General features: G+C 34.7%; 1 protein-coding gene across 1 annotated transcript; it reads left to right on the top strand.

Annotated features, from left to right (window-relative positions):
* Positions 1-4,582: 4,582 nt before the first annotated feature.
* Positions 4,583-21,430, top strand: LOC147383330 (phytyl ester synthase 1, chloroplastic-like). The gene is made up of 13 exons (XM_086427600.1): positions 4,583-5,198; positions 5,668-5,719; positions 8,300-8,355; positions 10,584-10,742; positions 10,866-10,970; positions 11,092-11,198; positions 12,728-12,849; positions 14,001-14,109; positions 17,291-17,424; positions 17,519-17,882; positions 18,450-18,563; positions 19,534-19,619; positions 20,859-21,430. The coding sequence occupies exons 1-13, from the start codon at positions 4,751-4,753 to the stop codon at positions 21,157-21,159; spliced, it is 2,157 nt and encodes a 718-aa protein (XP_086283726.1). The 5' UTR covers positions 4,583-4,750; the 3' UTR covers positions 21,160-21,430.
* Positions 21,431-21,960: the final 530 nt, after the last annotated feature.

Genomic DNA, 21,960 nt, shown 5'->3' with positions numbered 1-21,960 from the left:
TAATACACATGACGCCATGCCATTGGTTCATCTGCTTAGCAACTAACTTTCAAAATAGCTAATCTTAGTTCCTTGAAAACAGGCTTACCAATAAAAAAAAAAGTGGGTGAAATAAGTAATTCTAGTTTTACTCATACACCTACCATTCCATGCAAAGCTCATCCTGTCTCCTCCCCCCTCTTCCTTCCTACCTTCTTTTTCTTCTCTCTCTCTCTCTCTCTCTCTCCTCCTCTTCTTCTTCTTTTCATTTACGTAAGTTTCGATTAGGGTTTTAACAAGGATTTTGTGGTACAAGAAGTAATACCCTTAGAACTTGCAAAATAAGTTAGTAATGATCGTGAAAACCTCAACTTCTAATCTAAGTGTTGTTAGAAAATCTCGGTAGGGAAAAAAAATTAAATGAAACTTCATTTGGTAGGTCACTACCGAATTCTCCAACATAGATTCGGTAAGATTCTATCGAATCTATCTAGAAAGACTTACTAGGTTCTTATAGTATCCCAATCAGTATGTTCCTAGCAAATTCTTTTAGGTAGATTCAATAGGATCCTACTGAGTCTCAAAAATTTCGATATCTTCTTACTTAAACAAAAAATTACTCTTTTTTTAAGTGGGTGTGACGAGTAATTTCACTATTTATTATAAAATAAAGTTCAAGTGGGTGAGACAAGCAAAAAAGTGGGTGCAAATAGTTTGTTGCATCTCAGAAATTACTTAGTGTAGGTGGGGGAAGGGTCTGCATGTACCTTAAAAATTAGTTGAGTGCTCTAAGAGGTCCGGATACCTTGGGTTTCAAAAATAAAAATAAAAAATAAATATGAAAATTTTGAATTTTTTTCAAAATTCCCTTCAAAAAGATAAATTACTAAATCAAAATTTGAATAAAATTTAAATTTAATTGTCAAATCATCAATAAAAAGTAATGTTAACTTTTGGTCATGGGGTAACCTAATATCACCAATTTACATTAATTTATCCATGTTCTTATTTAGTGAGCTATGAATAATGGAAAACACTAACCTCAATCCACAATTGTGGGTCTTCATCAAACAAATGGTTGAGATGCTTGGGATTCCTAAGAAAAATGTGTGTTAATCCTCGTAAAGATGGACATGAAATTTGTGTTGTTCCTCTTATCTCAATTGTCTGGTTGATGGAAACAGTCTCAACACCCTGGATCGAGGTTAGAAGAGTCCATGTATAATTTTCATTATTTGATCTCTAATTTAGTATCCTGAGAAGCATTCTATATACATGGGAATATATATATATATATAATATATATATAAACTATCTATCACAAATCCCATTTTATTTATTATTATTATTATTAAGTTTTGAATAAAAGGTCATTTCAGTAATATTGGTTTAATGTGGGTATCACTAAAACCTCCTGATGCCCATAGGGTATTGGAAAAAATTGTGATTTTCTTACACTCACTGACATGCCATGGGCTAAAATCACATATCTTTTTTCCTCGGGATAAACAATAGCACATCCCCGTAATATGTGCAATTGTGTATCCCAAGGAAAAAGATCTATGGTTCTAGTACATGCCATGACAGGGGCGTATGGGAGCATATGTCCGAGGGGAGTGTCAGAAAATCATTATTCTAATGAAAATTTTCAAAGACTTTGACAAATGTTCTTGTATCAAAAGTTTGTAAAAAAAAAAAAAAAAGAGCCAAGTCACAAGAGTTTTTTCATTCACATAAAAGTTGATTTGGGATTTCATAGAACCTTGATTGATCAATTGTAAGAAACTTAATGAGGGTAGTTTTGTAATTAAGGATGCTTTCAATACACTTGGGCTCGTGCCATTGATTGATCTGGGACCTTGTTGGAATTTGTCGTTTTATTCGTGAGAGTTTCACGATTTTTTTGTTTTCAATAAAAATATTATTCTTCCGAATAACTTGAATGATTCGAAAAAATTCACATATTTTAAAAAGAAAACGAATAAAATAATTTTTTTGAGAAAACAATTATTTATTTATGAATATTGTAATATATGACAAAAAAAATAACATTAGCTTATGTTACCTACTAAGTTTCAGCCTCTATCATCAGTTGGACTTATCAATCTTTCCATCATCTTCACTCTCCAACAGCTTATTCAAGTAGGTCTCTCTCTATTGGGTTAATCAATCAAAATAATCTAAAACCAAAATTAAAAGTAATGAAGAAGTAAATCTTAAATCAAATCCATCTCTACAACTTTGTAGAGACGAATTGAACTCAAATCAATATATGCAACTCTTAAGATTTTTTTTATTCATTCTTTTATTTTCTTTCTCTTAACAGTAGAAATAAATCTTCTCTCTCTCATTTATTCGAGTTCAAAGGATGTTCATATATTTTGTTGGATCTTTTATTATGCTTTGGATTTTTTTGGGTGATTCCTTGATCTAAGTTGTAATTTTTAATTAATTATATATATATATATATATAATATTTTCAAGGAATTATACGATTAAGAATTTTATTATAATATTGTAAATCTTTTATTGAAATTTTAAATTTATAGTTAAATTATTCTAATTATTTACTCAATTATCTCAGTGGAGAAGGAATTAATTATTTTTTGGATTTTAAATTATATTGTCTGTCTACCACATATTCTAAACTCTAGAGTTATGGCTCACATAGTTAAAAAATTCCTAACTTGAAAATCATTAAATTATGATAATTATCTTATTATATAAGTTGACTCTCTCTCCAAATGTACGAGTTATTTATTTTTGAATTTTTGATGTGTGACGTATAAATCATATGTCACATATTTCTTTTAACGAATGTTTGATGGAATTTTTCACTTATCAAATTGATTATAAGGATTTGGAATGATTGAAATTAAGTATTATTTTTTTTACGCTAATGATTTCCTTAGTCAAAAGTTTTCATGTAATTACTCAGCTGACGTGGCAAGGGTATAGAATCTTTGATCTTTTTCCTTCTGTATCTCAAAGAAAAAAATATATATGATTCTATACCCTCGTCACATGTAATTAGAGATAATTTTTAAATCAAAATTATGTGTCACATGTATTTTTTTCTTTTTTGATATGTTATTTTCTGACCCTCTCTCTCTAACATACTACCCTATACTTTCCTCACGTTGCATGTAACGTCCTATGACGATATTGTCCCCAGTTAGACGTCATGTGGGCCTGGGGTTTTGTTCCTGGGCTTTCATCCAAAAGTGCTCGTCATAGTATATCCAGCAGCCTGAGAGCACAGTCTCGGGGTGAGAGGTTTAGTCTCACATCGCCCAGGTAGAATGAATCAGTTAGTCTCTTAAGTGGGGGCTGCTGGATATACTATGATGAGCGCTTTTGGGTGAAAGCCCAGGAACAAAATCCTAGGCCCACGTGACGTCTAACTAGGGACAATATCGTCATAAGACGTTACATTTCATGTGTTAGAACTACAGATTTTCTCTCAGGATACACAAATTCATTCGGATGAAAAAACTATGTCTCTAACACATGCCACGTCAGGGGAGTATATGACCAAGTATGTCTGAGGGGAGTAAAAGCTCATTATTTTTAGAGTCATGTTGGGGTGACACAGGATGTACTCTGATTCTCACAATTTTGATGTGGACATGCATATATAACCGTATATGATTTTTTAATCGTATCGCGAGGAAACACATCCCACGTTAGAATTGTGAGAATTGCAGTAAATTCTATTTTTCATTTCAGCATTTTCCTTTTTTTTTTTTTCTTATTATTATTATTATTATTATTATTTTTGCATTCTCCTATGATTCAAGATCCAAGTGTCCAATACGGTGTCCCGTTCCTATTCTATAGGAATGGTGTCTACGTGGTAAGTTTTAATTAGTGTTTAAAATAAATTGGGCTTCTAAACAGGCCATGCACGCATCAATATGTCTACCGTTACTCTTCTCCTTTATCCTAGTCCCTCATTCTGTACTTTTCAAATTGGGAATCTCAGCCGAAGTTCCGTATGATTCAATCAAGAGGTGGGCCCAGCACTAGAATGCCAGATTGAGTTATCTCACGTGACTTTTTTGGACGTTCGTGTCGAATTCTCGAAAAGGTAAATAAATACAATATCAGGGACTTTTTTATTATTATCATTTCCGTTGTCGTTTGTTCGTTCGCGCGTCATCTTGAGGTCCAGTCGTTAAGACTGGAAATGTGGACTTAGAGAGAGAGAGAACTAGAGACAGAGAGAGATACACGTCAAAGCAAGAGCAAAGAAGCTCAATTCGGTCTCTCGCCAAAACCACACAAGCCTCCAATCATTTTGCGTAAGAAGTAAAAGAAATCAAATCAATCTAGCAGATTTAACAGTTAAAATTCTCTCTCTCTAACGATTAAAATAATTAATCTAGATTTCAGAATCACTAACTTCCAATCTGTCCCTGTTTTAATTTTCTTCCTTTTTTTTTTTTTTTTCAGTCTCAAACCTAACTTTTTCGGGTTCAATGAATCAATCAAAAAAATTTGATTTTTGTTTTCTTCTGGAATCTGGAGATTTCACCTTTTTTCCTGGAATTCTGGTAAAATTTGGGGTGTTCGCTGTCTGTTTCAGTAAAAATTAGGTTAGATAAGTGTAATTAGTTTTAGTTGGAGTGATTTCTGGTTCACTAATAACTGTTATTTATTTATTTTTTACTTTTAGTGGCTTATTAGACTCTCTTCTTAGTTTCTCTGAGCTCAAGCTCGAAACTTGGACTTTAAAACCTCAATTTCCAACCCATTTCCCGTACAAAACATGGCTTCGACTTTAAATCCCTTTTTAGTTTCTCGTATTAGTACTTCGCCTTCTTTTCCTGTATTTTTTCAATCGGATTTTCGAGCTAGAGTCCGAATTCGTACTTTAGCGAGTGAGAATTCGACTGCGTTGTCTTCTTCGGATTCTGTTGGAACAAATGGAGCTTCTTTTGTTAGAGAGAAGGAAATAATTGGGTCTGGAATTGATGGAGGGAACGGTGGATTGGGTTCTACAGTGGAGGAGGAGAAGAAGAAGAAAGGAGGGATTGATAAAGAATCAAAAGGGTTGGATGTGTTGTGGAATGATGAGTATGGGAGTTATAGTGTGAAAGATTATCTTGATATAGCAAAGGAATTGATTAGGCCTGATGGTGGACCACCTAGGTGGTTTTGCCCTGTTGAGTGTGGGTGTCCTATAAAAGACTCTCCTGTTCTTCTTTTTTTGCCTGGTAATTGTTGCCTGGTCAATAGTTGGTTGGCTCTGATGTTAGCTGCTAGTTTTTCATTGACAAGAGATGAATTCTATTTTTCTATTTGTTCTTCCTTTACCTTTACATTTAATTTAATTAAATATTTTTTCGTAGAATTTTATTTATTTGTTTGTATGTGTGTGTGGGTGGGTGTTTGCAAGGTTTAAAATGTTGTATCAATTGAATGTTTCAATTGATGGAAAACTAATACAGTATCGTCTGATGCATACATGTTACATTCCCAAACATTGAATGTTTCATATCGGTCTTGACCGATACCAATATGTATCAGTCTATACATTCCAATATTTTAAATCATGGGTGGGTGTGTTGTTGGGGGGGGGGGGGGGTATGGGGTTGGTTGTGAATGTGGGTTTGAGTGTGTGTGTGTGTGTGGGTAAGTAGGAGATTTCATTATTGGGTTCTAATTGTCAATTGACTTGAGCAGGAGTGGATGGTGTTGGATTGGGGCTCATTTTGCACCACAAAACTCTAGGAAGGTAAGTCAGGATGGTCTTATACTTATATAGCTATATATTTGTAGAAATAACTAATGAATTATTTGATTCTATCATGTCTTGAAAAAAGTAATGATCAAATTCACAGAATAGGTATTTGAAATATTGATGTTTTTTGCCTGTATGGCATGGATACAAGCAACACAAAATATTGCAAACCCAAACAATGCCAGTTTGATTCTTAAGTTGACAATTAAATCTACCTTTGAAGAAGTCTAAAGTAGATTGCTACCTTCAATTTGCACCAAATCTGCATTTATGAATTGCCTTTCCTATTCCAACTCATTTGTGATTCCGTATGATATACTTCTCCATTTTTTTTTTTTGATAAGTATAAATTTATTAATCAAACGTAAAAGCAACAAAGCCGGAGGATGAGAAATCCACTAGACTACAAACTAAAACAAAGGAAAAAAGAAAGAGAAAAGCAAGCCAAAACAACAATAAGACTCACCGGATTACAAAAAGCAAAGTTCAACCCATCTAAACGCAAAATTCTCAAAGAACACTCCTTTAAAATCTTCACTTAGTTTGCGCCAAAATAAGAGGAGGGCCAAGAATTTCTAAAATTACTTCTCTAGTGGAATGCTCTTTTCATTGAAAAATCCTCTTGTTCCTCTTCTTCCACAAGCCCCAACAAATGGCAAAAGATAGGATAGCCCAAAGATATCTCTTCCTCCTTAGGAAGATGTTATGATTCCTCCCCTCAAAAAGAGAGAACACATACAAGGGGAATACCCAAGTTACGTGAAAGAGAGAAAGAAAATGGGACCAAATTTCTGAAGCGAAGGAGCAATGGAGCAAGATATGATTACCTATTCTCTGCACAACTTACAAAAATTACAAAAACTAGGACCCTGCAGACCCCTTTTTAATAAATTGTCCCAAGTAAGGAACTTGTCAAGGGAAGCCAGCCAAACAAAGAAGGCCACCTTGGGGGGAACCAAAGAGCTCCAAATAGAAGATGATGGGAAATTTTGGGATCTAGAAGGTAAAAGGGCATCATAAAAAGGTCTCACTGTGAAATTATTGTCCTTATTTCTGCCCCATCCTCTCCTATCCTCCCCATTGACCTCGGGATGAACAAAATTAAGTAGCTTTAAGAAAGTTGCAACTTGGTCAATCTCCCAGTTGTTGAAATTCCTTGTAATACCCAAGTCCCAACCAAGGCCAGTCCCAATGCGAGTCATGCAATCTTTGATGGTCCGATTCTTTTTAGAAGAAGCTCCAAACTATGAAGGGAATTGCAAAGCTAAAGAAGATTCCCCATACCACCTATCTTCCCAAAAACAAATCTTGTACCCCTTCCCAACCTTAAATCTTATCTCCTTTTAGTTGTATCCATGTTACATTTACAGGCTGATTTCTGTGAACCATGAAAGAGCTTCACATTAAGTGCCATGTTATTAAATATTGTTATTGTGGTGTGCATCAATGAACTTGATAAACACTATGTATTGCTATAAGCCAATATGTATCGTATCACATCCTACAATAAATAGCAATATATTACATTAAATTATCCCGTATGTCTTGCAATTATGTTTGATCCAATATGACCACTTAGGTCTACCTTGTCACGATATTGTTCTATGGAAGTGGCAGGCTGCTTTTTAGAAGTTCGTCCTGATTTTTTCAGTGTTGTAGGGGAGAGATTGACTTTTCTAATGCATATTATGTTGTAATGGCATAGACCCATTGATTTATTTTCTATCGGAGGATCAAGAGAGGGAGTTTGTTTTACCCAACACTCCCCTTAACAAACCATGCCTCACTTTAGCATCGAAAAGAAGAAAAGAGTAAAAGCTCTTACATTGAGATGAACTTCGCTCAGAGTAAGCTGCCGCCTTTTTGCTCCATAAACGATAGACATAATATAATAAGTTACTATAGCTATCGATATTGAATACCATGCTAAGCGTATCTACTAGCCTTAATATTTAGCACACATGACATTTTTTGCTCCATAAACTACTGTTTGGAGATTTTAAATTATTGCATACAATCCATGATTGTTTGGAAATAAAGCAAAAGGAAAGTGATGGATCCAATATGAGTAACACCTAGAAAGAAAGCGAGGTAGTTCTTTTTCTTTTTTATTTCTTCATTTTTTGTATCGTGGTTAAACCTCACAAATTAGGAAGGCATGCTTGGCAAAACTATTACAAAGATTACAAATTATTTATTAAAAAATGTGTGGATTGCTTATCCAACATGCCGACCTCAATGTATCCTCTTGTCCACCCTGCTAAACAGCCTGAAACTCCTTCATAAAAGACAAATCAACTTCTCTTTCTCCAATTCATCTTCTTCTTACTCCTTTTTCTAGAAAGGGAACATAGGAGTTATATAACCGTATTCTGGGTTCAAAACCCTACATGCCATTTTGTTTTGTGCTTATATGTAACTAAAATTTTGGAAACATTTGCTATTTTGTTACATCCACACCATTCGATTAACCACATTTGCTACGAAAAAATTCGTTTGATTAATTTTTCTTACCATGCCTATTGTTTACACTTGTGGCTATGAAAACTAGTAACAAATTGTCTTGGAATGCAGGGTTTTCCAAGTTAGGTGCTTGCATATTCCAATACATGATCGCACACCATTTGAAGGTATTGATATTTATCTGCTTACTATTCTTCTCAAAGTTCTCCTTGGGCATATAAATTTGATTTTCTATTATGTCCTAACTCAATGTTAGATGTGGAGGAATCGAATAACAATCCAATTTCTGAAAACACTACCAAAATTTTCACCTAAATATAGCTCATTTGTCACTGTATTGACTTAAATCTCCACAGCAAGCCCCAACTTTGAGGTACTGTAGTAACATAGTGGAAAGTGCAAAATCCTGCTGCTGTGGTTTATGCTCAATTATAAGTAGAGTGCTGATAATATGATGCCGTTTTTGGCGCACGCCCCTGACGTGTTTGCTCACAGCCCAACAAACGTTTGACATGTGGCACGAATAACATCAGCAATAGAGAGAGCTTCTCTCTCTTGCCCACTGCTCACAGATTTATTTTTTTAGATTTCAAATCTTAAAAAGGGTGGTCCCACATTGATTATCACATTGACAATCCAACAACACAGCCTTTTAGATTTCATGAAAATATTCATATTCAAAAAAAATATATAGATATATATATATTAAAAATATTGTTTTTTGGAGGCCCTAAAGAGAGCCAAATATTGTGCCAAACATTTTTTCAATGTATGGGTTAGGAGATTCGGAACGAGCTGATTTTAGGTGAGGATGCTCTCTATGATGAGGAGATCATCCTCACCAAAAATCAGCCCATTCTGAAACTTCTAACCCTATCAAAAGTGGTTTACAAAAATTGAACGGTCCACAATTCTTCAACTTGTAAACTAGGGTTAGAAGTTTTGGAATGAGCTGATTTTTGGTGAGGGTGATCCCTTCACCATAGAGATCATCCTCACAAAAATCAATCCATTCCGAAACCCCTATTTTGAAAAATTCTTGGCACAATGTTTGGCTCTCTTAAGGGTCTCCGAACGCTTCCCATATATATATATTATATATATATATATATATATATATATATATATATATATATATATATATTATATATATATATAAAAAAATATTGTTTTTCGAGCTTGATCCAAGGTGTTGAAAATGGACGGCCATCGAGCATTCAAATTTAGAAATAAAATTCAAGGTGAAATATAACTTTTTTTTTTTAAATTTCATATAATTTTGTCCTCTACAGCTCCATTGCATCGGATCATGTTTTGAATGTCACAAGGTGATCAAATCAGAAAGTTTTCTTTTTTTCACTATGGGCAGGAGAGAGAAAGGGGCACCAGGGGCGTGTGCCAAAAACGGCTTCATATTATCAAAATTCTTATTAGTATTATCTTTTGAGGTTTAGGAGAGATGAAGAAGACAATCACTTCTTGAGAGAAGTTAATAAAAAACTGCATCTCTATAATTTTCTTGCTAAAAAAAAGGGAAAATTACTTAAAGAACCCTGCTGGAGGGAGTTCTTTCTAATTAGTCCCTAAGTTTTAGGATCTCTCTTAATAATCCATATAGTAAACCTTTTATGCCCTAACTCAAGTGTAATTACCTTATAAAGGGTCAAAAATACCAACCAATAAGGATATCAATTTTATGCATTTAATGATATCCTAGTTGCAAGATATGATTAAGATGGATGTTGTATCATGTATTACTTGCTATAAATTGGGTGTAATAGAAATAAGGATGTTGAGATGGATGAGTAGAAAGACTAGGAAAGATAATATCAGAAAGGGACGCATTCAAGAAAATGTAGGAGTAGCTCCATAGGTGATAATAAATTAATAGACAATCAATTGAGATGGTTTGGGTTTGTTCAACAAAGGCCGATTACAGTTGTGGTTAGAAGAAATATTCAAGTTTTTTTTTAAGGTTCTTAAGGAGGAGAAGAAGACCCAAAAGTATGTGGATTGAGACAATGAAAACGGATAGGAACACACTTTGGCGTGGCTTTGGACAGAGTGGCATGGAGGAACAAGATTCCTTTAGCCGACCACAAATCCTTGGGATGATGCTTTGATGATGATGAGGAATCATATCTTAGTTGCACAAAGTGGGGTTGGAGAAGGAGGGGACTTGGTGTTGGAGCAGGGTAGTGATTGTTAGAAACCAGTTTTAATTGAATTATCTAAGTAAGCAAGAGCGGTATATAGGATATAATGTTCCAGTAATTATATATCAGATGCCTTTTAATAGGATTTCATATATATTGTTGTTCAATTTAAAGTTAAAAAATACTACTATTAGTTTGTGTTAGATCTTTAATGATAAATGGGATTTTCTTGTGTGAAGAACTGGTGAAATTCGTTGAATATTCCGTGAGGGTTGAGCATTCTTTATCTCCAAATAAACCAATTTACTTAATTGGGGATTCCTTCGGAGGATGTCTCGCACTTTCTGTTGCTGCTCGTAATCCTGCTATTGATCTAGTATTGATATTAGCAAATCCAGGTCAGTGTGCAAACATGCAGTGTAATTGTTTCATTAGATGTCAAGGATGTTTACTCTCGATCGCTCGCAATTGGTAGTTCTTGTTAGATGCTGAATTCCTGATTTGCTTGCCCTTTCATTTAGCCACATCATTTGGCAAGTCACCGTTGCTACCTTTGCTCCCTATCTTGGAGGCTTTGCCGGAGGAACTCCATGTCACCGTCCCTTATCTTCTTAGCTTTATTATGGGTATGTGATCTGTCTCTTTGAAATCTGATTGGATTTCTTAAATTTGCTCATCGTAAGTTAGAATTAACTTTTCTTAAGAAATTCTTTTGAAGAATAACTTCTTTTTTTTCATTACTTTTAGGGGACCCCATGAAGATGGCAATGGTCAATGTTGAAAATGAGCTTTCTCCAGCACAAAAACTTGAACAATTGTCAGGAAATCTCACTGCTTTATTACCACGTCTTTCAGTAAGAAACTACTTCCAATGCATGGAATTTTTTACAAGCATTTAGGTTTCTAGTTTTCTCATTAGCATTTTTTTTTTCTTTTCTTATTTTATGTTTGCATTTTGCGACAATTGGTTCACCAAACTTTCCGAGCTTCTGGATTATGTTGCAAGGATCTTCTACCTCAGACCTACCTGGTTCATTGGTTCTCTTGTTTTGAATTTGGATTTGTGATTCATCACTCAAGATCGAACCCGGTTAGATGAATCATGTTCCGCCATTTACCACCTATCTATATGGACTGCACATCCATGTGGCACCCCGAAAACATGATCAGGTGCCACGTGGATGTAGGGGACAGCATTTTTAAGAACTCAAAATAAAATAATTAAAAGGACTTTTTTTTCAATGTTGGTCTACGCATTTTAAATTTGTGGGTTTATGAACCCTAGAGGGCTGAGGTGTCATTTGAGCCAACATTACAGTCCACATGGCCCCGGGGGCGGAGCCAGGATTGTCTTGTAGTGGGAGCAAATTATAGTTTCCTGATTAGGTTGAAGAACATGAAGATGAGTGATTTTGAGGTGAAAATTCATGGCTTTTTTGTTAGAGGTTGAGGAAAAGGGCATTTAGGCTATTTCTTATTAGTATATGAGAGAAGACCTATGTCAAGGGGCAATGTCATCAGTTGGGGTGGGGCAAAGTCAAAATGTATCAAATTTTCAAGAGGAGAATGTAATTTTTTTAAAATTTGTTGGGGGCAAGTGCCCCCACTGTAAATCCGCCCCTGTGATGTCCCAAATGAGGACTTCAGTCTAGGCTTTATATAGTCCTTCGGTCCATGTTACCCTTTTCCTATACAAATACAATTCAAGTATGTAAGCAAGTTACAAGTACAACCATAATGTTAAAAATTCTAAGTTATACAGAAACAAAATATATATAATGATTCAGATTCTAATAAATAAATAAGAAAAAAAGCAATCAGTAAATGTAAAATACATCATATATTGAAATAACAAAATGAAAATAAAAATTCATAAATCCAAAAAACTATCACATATGAAATCCAATGTTGTATCAAGTTTAATTGTCATATTAATCAAAGTTTAACTATCAAGTATTCATATTCCAAAAAACATGAAAAAAAGGTAAATGTACATTTGGTGATGGCTAGAAGATGATGAAAAGAATCAAGTACACTCTTCATCAGTGATGATTCTTTTGCTGAGGAAAAGCTAAAGTTTATAGAGAGATTTGAAGATGCCTTTGAGGAAAAGTAAATCATGGAGAGATAACACAAAGTTATTTCTAATACATATGGTTGATTTGCCAAGCAAATACATCATACCTTCACATTTCGGTTCACTGAACACAATGAAAAAATTAAGTGAAATGCATCATTGGGTTTGTAGATTTGTTGGTATGTGGTTTGTTGTAGTCCACGAAACCATAATGAACCGTACTATGAACCAGTACACTTAGTACAATTTTCAATTTGGTTTAGGATAATAAAATTGTTGATTATAGTTTGAACCATTTTCCTACAGGGTTTGGCTGACATTATTCCTAAGCAGACACTCTTGTGGAAACTAAAGCTGCTTAAATCAGCTGCTGCTTATACTAATTCTCGTCTCCATGCCATCAAAGCTGACGTGCTTGTGCTTGCCAGGTGTTTATAGTCCTAACTTAACCTGTTTCTTCTTTGGGCCATGCCCTGATTTTGTTTGTGTGTGCGCCTTTTCTATTTGGTTTTTGTGATAGTTGTTTTTTTTTTTGTGTGTGTGTGTGCATTTATATCAATAGAAGCTGCCTGTATTGAGATTGAAGGTTTGATTTTTACCAAGACATTATCTTTGCTAATGGATGCATTTCATAATATGTGTTAGTATGCATGTATGATGAGGCAATGGACCAATACTGGACTCAAGCTGGCTCATGACAATACTTGTTTCATTATAGCTCCTTGAATTCCATATAGGGAGCTGCTAGAGAGCGTTGGTATGCCTGTATCCTCATTATATAGCCGATTTCCTTCTAAAGCTGTAGCAACCATCTAAAGTTCTCTGATCAATTGTTTCTGCTATGTTTTCTAAATAGCTTTTGTTAGCAGAAAGTTTTTTTTTCTTCTTTCAAATCATACTTTAGAGTTTGGACCCATTTAAATGTTGATATGTGACCTTAATATTTATTAAAATTTAACTATAAAATTTCCTATTTTCTTCTAATTATACATACATTAAAACCATTGGGTATCTAATGGTAAGAATCAAAAAATTGTTGCCATCTAATTTACGGAAATTTCTAAATTATTTAACCTATTGTTGTCCATGTAATGGTTCATTTCAAAATGAAATTAATTATTTAATGCTCTGATCGAAACATGTTCTGTTGCATATTCTGTAATATTACTTGTGGGAAATATTGCACTTATAGTTTTCACCCAAAATGCATTAATTTGCCTTATGGAATCTTTTGCCTTGAGAAATTTCTTAAGGTTCATAATATGAAAGATGTAAATTCTCCACTGCATGTCTTGTTCTACTGGTGTTCCAGTTGTTTTCAATTATCTATTTTTTCCAGTAAAGTTTGTTGAACTAGGGAGTTTCACATTTATCTTTTTTCCCTTACATATCTCGTCTTCTGGCATTCCAGTTATGTTGTATTATCTATTTTTCCAGTAAAGTTTGTTGAACTAGAGAGTTTCACATTTATCTTTTCTTATCTTTTTATTTCTTTATTATGGGAGATGTGGTGCATTGTTTACTATTAAATTGATTTCTCTTGTTGGATTCTAGGGTTGATGGTGTATTTGTATTTTAGTGGTAAGGATAAGATGCTACCTAGTGGAGATGAAGCTCAAAGGCTTTTGACGTCCTTACAGAATTGCAAAGTTCGCTACTTCAATGACAATGGTCATACCCTTTTATTGGTAAGTGAGGGATTTGTCTTTTTTTTTAGTTCCAATCTTGCTGCCGTGTATTCAATTGCTGTAATCTGATGTTATCTTCAGATTTCAATGGAGTTTGTGACCACATTATTTTTCTCTATGGTTTATATAGACCCAGTGAACATCTCTTAGTTAGACTTACCAATGAATTTGTAAGTCTTAATGAAGTCATGTTGCTTTTCTTACTTAGTGAGTGCCCTTACACAACATCATTGAAGCAATTTATGATATCCTCCTAGAGCTGCTGCCTGTGTATCAGCGTTCATATGTGGCTTCTAATATCCCTCGAAAGACCTGCAATGCTTCTATGTGGCCCGTACAGACTTGCGATACTGTAGCCAACTCAGTAGGAATGCAACACATGCGTAACGTCTTGGAGCAACCATTGTGGCTTCAACACATAGATGCATGTCTTGCTTGTGTAGCATCTACACATAAATGTTAGTGCATGCACATTGCCAACGTACAAGGAGGATTGGGCAAAGAAAAGTGCCACTTTATTCATCATATTGTATGTCATTAGGCATGCAAGGTATAGAAATAGACATAACTTGAAAATTTTGGCTGAATTATTTTCGAATTTTAGGTGACCAAAACGAAAGTCCACCCACATAACAAACTTCCAAGAATCAAAAGAATCTATTTGGTAAATTTTAGCATATTTCCTAATGTTTAAGTGAACATGACAAACAAAAAATAATGTAAAAATTGCAACAATTTCGAACTGCACAAAGTTAATTTGACTAATCAAATAAAAGCCGAACTTTGAAGAACTCCAAAAGTCTAAACTTACTCTTTACTCATTGATGTAGGATGGTGTGGGAAGAAGGTGAAATATGTGGGGTTAAAGGGATCTGGTTTTGGGATTTGGGCTACGATAGGGTTACCTTAAAAGTTTAGGGTAAACCCCAAGTGTTTGGGGTTTAATTACTACATTTTGCAATTACGATTAGGGGGTTTAGGCTTATAGGTTGAGGTTTGTAGGTCAAGGATTAAGGGTTGTGGGAAAGGGTTTTAAGAATAAAAATTCAAGATTTCTTGAATTCAAGAAAATCAATAACAAAAAGTTAAAGGAAAATCAAGAAAAATAAGAAATAAGATTAGAAGAGAAAGAATGGATAAAAGGATAGAACCTTGGAATCACACCTAGAATGATGAAGAACTCACACTAAGAAATTCCATTGAAAGAAACATTCTTTATTCATAAACTATTTCCATTACTTAAATCCTAATACAATCTATACATAAAGAAAATCAATGTAAGAATCCTAATAAAACTAAAATACCAAATAAAGAAATTAATAAAACTCTAATTTTCACAATTTAATCTCTCCTAAATTTTCAACTTATAAACTTAAATAAAAGGCACACTAAAGTAACCAAATTACCCCAAAACATCTATACTAAGACCACGGGCTGATAAAACATGAAAATAAGTCTAATATAAAAGCCTAAAAAACTCTAATCTTCATACTTTGATGTCCCCATCACTCATTCTTTCTGCTAGGGTGTGCAATTGAGAGGTTTTTTGGTAGAAAAATACCTCAACATTGTTTTTTTGTGGATAAAAATACATCAAGTTCTTCATCGGGTGAATATCAATGCTCTTGGCTTCCACTTTTCATCCATTCCTAGTTTTTTTTTTGGTAGGGGGGTGGGGGTGGGGGAGGGGAGGGGGGGGGGGGTGTGGTGTGATATCACGGTATGAATTGTCTTTTAACCAAATTTATTATTGTTAAAATGTAGAGGATGATGGGGTTCCATTACATATTTAGTTATTAAGGTGCTACTTCCAACTTGCGCAACTCTAACGATTTATGCAAATTGGAAGGTCCTAGAAGAGAGAGGGGAAGGCCTATGCTCATGTCAATAAATTGAGCATATCAGTTCTATCTGGAGTTCCATTTAATGAATTTAGTGTGGCTTGGATTTTACTCAATTCTATTCTAGAGTTATGTGCAAGCTGGAATATTGCCTCTTTGTCATCAAGAGGGCTTATCCTATGGGGATTGCTTCTGTTTTCCATATACTAGGGCATTTGGAAGGAGGGAAATTGCAGGTCTTTTGAAGGCAAGGAATAAGATGTCCATAAAATCATTCTTAATATCAAGGCTTTAGTATATCTAGGGCTTAAAATGGGTCGGATTTTATCCGAAATCTGAGTGATCCGAATCCGATTTTAGCGGTTTGGTTCCTTCAAGTATATCCGAATTAAAATATGGGTTGATGTCCCTTGACCCGAGTTAGAGATGGGTTGGATACAGGTCCCTCCCTGTATCCGCCTATATCCAAATGATATATTACTTTGTATGTTGTATGTTATATTTTTATATTTTTTAGGCTATCTTTCATCAACAAACAAGTGATGGGTGTAAATCCTCTCTTCAAAAAGGGAGAGGTCTTAAGTTCAAGTCTCTTTTAAGCCACACTTTTAATAAATTTCTTTGAAATGGTTTGAAATTATCCGACCTGACCGACTTGAATCAATTAATTTGGTCTGGTCGGACCCAGATATGGGCTTAATGAAAGCAAAAAAAAAAATCCGGATCTGGTTTGAGCTAGTAGGATCAGAGTCGGATTCAGATCTGGACCGGATAAAAAATCAGGATATGGATATGAATGTACACATATCTGACCTGTTTAAGGCCTAAGTATTTCATTGGGCTTATGCCTTAGAGGATTCCATCTAGTACCTGGTATTTTTTTATTGGTAAGCCTGTTTTTAGTGAGTTCGGTAACTTGGTGCTGGCGGGACTCGAATCCAGATCTATGGTATCATCACTGAAAAACTTCACCAAGTACCCGGTATGTAGATGGGACTTGATCGTTTGTAGGTGATCTAAGTTGTATTTTGTCTCGTTTCTTCGTTATATGCCTCCGGAGGGTCATCTTGGCCTCATTTTGGGAACTCCCCTAGACCACCTCACCCCTTTGCTGGTCATGTGGTGTTCTTTTGTATTTTGGATTTATATATTCTTGTTAGACTCACAAAAGTTTTTAGGTCTAAAATCCATTCAACATTACTTCATGCATCATTTTTTATACTGGAACACTATGGCAAATGGTTGTTCTTGACAATAAATATGATGGTTAATTTTGATATTTCATTATAATAAAAAAAAAAAAAATGGAACTTAATTTACTGAAATGATGATCTTTGCAGGAAGATGGTATTAATTTGCTGACTGTTATTAAAGGTACAGTTATGTACCGTCGTTCAAGGCAACACAATTACATTTCAGATTATCTTCCCCCTAGTATGAGAGAATTTAAAGAAGGACTTGACGAAGGTAATGGGTAAGTAATTATTCCGTGATATATTATGCAATTATATGTTTTGTTTATTTATTTAGTCGTTTGTGATGCATATTTGTAAATACATAAATTGCAGATTACGTCAAGTTACAAGCCCAGTGATGCTTTCAACTATGGAAGATGGAAAAATAGTGAGGGGTCTTGCAGGGGTTCCTAATGAAGGACCAGTTCTGTTAGTTGGTTATCACATGTTGTTTGGGATTGAAGTTTTTCCACTTGTAGAAGAATTCTTGAGGGAGAAGAAAGTTATGGTTCGCGGTTTAGGGCACCCGGAGTTATTGTTTTCGAAGAATATAAGTCTAATACAAGTATCCTTGATTGATAAACTGAGACTATTTGGTGCCGTACCTGTCTCAGCTAGCAATTTTTTTAGGTTGATGTCAACAAACTCTTTCATTCTTCTTTATCCTGGTGGTGCACGTGAGGCTCTTCATCGGAAGGTACGTTAAATTCTCACATTTCACTTCTGTCACATGTTGTTCTTTAGTTGTTGAAGAATCATTTTTTCTTGTCTGTAATCAATATAATTGGAACTATACAGAGAGGATTGCAAGGATGACAAGCACAAATCAAGAAATGGTTGGAAATATTTCCTCCGAAATCTTGCATTTTTATACCTCAAATTTGATTATTTGTATCAAAATTCACTACTCATCAAAAAATACCACAAAATGAATGGTGATTTACATCAAAATATATATAAAAAATAAGAAGAAATTGTTACCCAAAGTTGTTGTCGAACCTTGTGTAAATGGAAATATATCATAATATTTCATGGAAACATGTCAAAATTTAATACTATGGTTTCAACTAATGAATTTATCCATTACCTGTACACGTGCACCACATGCATGTGGGTTGATTACTGGCCATTCTAACATTGAATTTTCTTCTTTAAGAATAACAGAGGAAGGAGTGATACAACAAGGATTTGATGATTGATAAAAAAAAAATATTTTCTTCCACACTCAGTTCTCTAGTAATTATGTTGCTTGGATGTTGGCCAGGGTGAAGAATATAAGTTGTTCTGGCCAGACCAGCCCGAGTTTGTGAGAATGGCAGCTCAATTTGGGGCCACAATTGTACCATTTGGAGTTGTTGGAATAGATGACATTGCACAGGTAAGCTCGTATTCGTTTACATCTCAATAAATTCTTTGGACTTATTGAATAAACATTTTTAGTTTCTGAATGGAAAAAAATTTGTCCCCCAGGAAATTTTTTCTGAAAAATAAATTTATATTGTTTTGGAATTTTCAAAACGATAAAAAAGTATGTAAGGAAATAGTGTTTGGGAAAGAATTTCCATGGAAAAGATTTTTGAGCATCCATTCAGGGCCCTAGTATTGGAAATTTGTCTGTTGGATAATTTTTCTTGAACCTTTTACTGTCCATTATAGTTGGTCTATCTTAAAACTTATCTTCAGAGACCTCTGCTTCACCCTTTTCAAAGTGAGTTTAGAAAATTTTCTACCTTTCCTGTCAAATTATCAACTTCTTTCATTGAATTCTACAGTTTCCCATGGTGTTTGGTTATCTGTTTTGAATTCCTATCTGCCCAATCTGGGACAATTCTGTAGCTCTTCCTCAAACAAGCGTAATTTACTAAAATAACTCCATACTTATATTTCAACTGCTTCCCCATTCCACTTACCCAATACTGAATAACACAAAAGATTTTAGTCGATCAACCTCAATCATCAATCTGATTTATCCAAAAAAATTGTTTGATTGATATGCCTTGGTTGCTTCTCTAGTTTAAAAGCCAGGTCCAAATAACTAAATAACTGCAGTTTCTGGCCTTCCACTGACTTAGAAGTAAGATCTTAAATAATGTAATCACAGGGTTTATTAGTGTCTTTGACTGTTAGTCACTGTTATAACGACATATTATTTATTTAACATTTTACCATTTTTATGCTTTACTGTTAAATATGATGCATTGTGGATTTTTGTTTCGAGAAACGAATCACAACATATATGTCTGTAATGTATTACAAGTGTCAAATATCATTGTCCATGTTTTCTGTTTGTCTTCGAGGTACTTTGGATCTTGTTGACTAACATTATTATCTGATGGGTGGTGGTGCAGTTAGTTCTTGATTATAATGATCTAATGAGCATACCATTTGCTGGAGACTTTATAAGAGAACAAAATCGAGATAGAATAAAATTAAGGTAATCTCTCACTCCATTTGAATTACTACTTCCAAGTTCCAAGTTCTTTCAAATAAATAAAGGGCTGTTATATAACCATTTCAATATACTATAAACATACATCACTCTAGAAAAGCTCCTTCTTTGTTCAAATTTATTAGGTAGGAAAAAAGGAAACTAAAAGCTGACTTAGGGCTCTAGAATTGGAAAAAAAAAGTAATTTTGAAGAATCCCTCCAGGTTTTGGTGAAAATTAGAGATACCTCCCTGAGTTTTCAAATTGATGGCATTCCCCTTCACTTTGGTTTTGAATCAGATAGAAACGTAAAATGACCAAGATGCCCTCATTAGACTACACAAGCCCTTGATTATATTTTTTTTTCATCGAAAACCCATTGTCTTCAACCTCCAAGATAATATTTCCTATTGAACCTCTTCAAGATTATTTCTTTCTTCTTCTTTTTTTTTTTTTCCTTCTTATCATGGGAATCGCCACCCTTCAGGTGAGACAAATCCTAAGGTTACATGCACCACCCCCTCGGAAAGTCCTATGTGCAACTGGTTGAGTTGAGCGTCGACTGGACCCTGGAGGGTGGCCCCAAGGAATTCATTGCTTTGTGGGGTTTCAAACACTTGACCTACCCTTTCTGAGGAGCTTATCAAGGCTCGGCTTGCCACTAGGCCAACCCCTTGGGGTTTCTTCAAGCTTGTTTCCTATTGAACCTCTCCAAGTTTGTTCTCAGCCTCTTGACTAAAACCCCTCAACATTTCTTCCCAAAATCCTAGCATCTTCAACCTCCGCCAAAGCCCTATCTTGTTCTTGATCTTTGATGGTTGAAGGAGATTGAATGTTGAAGACGAGAATTGAAAAAATTTACCTTCGAAGTAAACATGATGGTCTTTTTTGAAGAAAAATCATGGGGTTTTGGCCAAGGTTGTAGACAAGGGAATTTCAACCTTTTTTATGTTAGTCTTTCATGGAATACCAAAGACAAGGTGTACTTCATCAATTTGAAAACACTGAGTATCTCAAATTTTCACCAAAACCTGGTAGTGTTCTTTAAAATTACTCAACCTTAAATGAATGGTGTGGTCTTGTAACTTTTAAAAATAATAATTTCACTTATGCTGTGATTTTATAATAGGATGACGATTAGTCGTTGTAAGTTCGGGTAAAGTTATAGTACAATGGTGTGGCAAGATCACATCCCTAAAAAAAACTCGCTATTGTTGATATGTGCTCTTTCGGGGTGTGTTATAGGACTGATGTTGGGGGTGAGCTCGCGAAGCAGGACTTTTTTGTTCCTGGAGTTATACCTAAGATACCCGGCCGCTTTTATTACCTATTTGGGAAACCAATTCAAACAAAGGGACAGAAGGAGATGCTGAAAGACAAAGATAATGCAAATGCATTGTACTTGCGAATAAAATCCGAAGTTGAAAACAATATATGCTATCTGAGAAAGATGCGAGAGAAGGACCCATACAGGGGTATTATAGAAAGGACAGTGTATAAGACTGTTTCAGCCCCAGTAGACCAAGTCCCTACATTTGAACCATGACATGTCTGTTTTCAAGGTGCAATTGTTTGCAGTTCACGGTTCATGCGCATCTCAATGAAACTTTGCCTCCATCATACACATGTTGTTGTTATACAAAGGTGGGTTAGTCCCCAAGTTGGTGGGTTCAATCAAGGAACATTTGGGCTAAAAGTTGCTCAATTGGGTGATCATGCCATTTGTCTTCTATTTTATTAATTTGGACAGACTCGAGATTTGTAGTTTACAATCATTAATTATTTACAATATGCAAATATATTGAGCATTTTACAAATTTCATTGTTGGAGAAAATACATTTTTATGGGTCAGGATTGGGTGACTCGTGAAAAGCACACGATCATGACTGTTAAAATACGAAGTCGTCGTGTGGATTGAGAGTTTTTTTTTTCTGAGATTCTACAATGTCTCCAAGTTTTGACTGCATAGCTTCAAGCTTTCATGTACAGAAGACAACAACCACGTCATGTGTTTTGATGATGATGATGAGGCTCTTGGTGTGATGCTTATGATCAGTTTGAAAAATAAAATGAAAGACAACAGCCATCCATTATAACCCCGCAAACAATGTATCTCAAGGACATGTTTCACTTTTTCTCTTCTACCTCTTTATAGGAAAATGCTGAAATAACATTGAAATTGACATTATTTCACACATTACTGATGTGGATGTGTGTATAGAGCTATAGATGCTTTTCATCTATATACGCGTGAGAAGCATCTATGGTTCTGTGGACACCAATGTGTGAAATGAAGTCAATGCTACTCCAACACAACTCTTTCAAACTAATTAAACAATCACTAAA

Source organism: Akebia trifoliata, chromosome 16 (genome assembly GCF_017979445.1).
Source record: "Akebia trifoliata isolate Shusen 1 chromosome 16, ASM1797944v1, whole genome shotgun sequence".
Classification (NCBI taxonomy): domain Eukaryota; kingdom Viridiplantae; phylum Streptophyta; class Magnoliopsida; order Ranunculales; family Lardizabalaceae; genus Akebia; species Akebia trifoliata.
The sequence above is the reverse complement of the archived record's forward strand: the minus strand, read 5'-3'. Positions and strand labels throughout refer to the sequence as shown.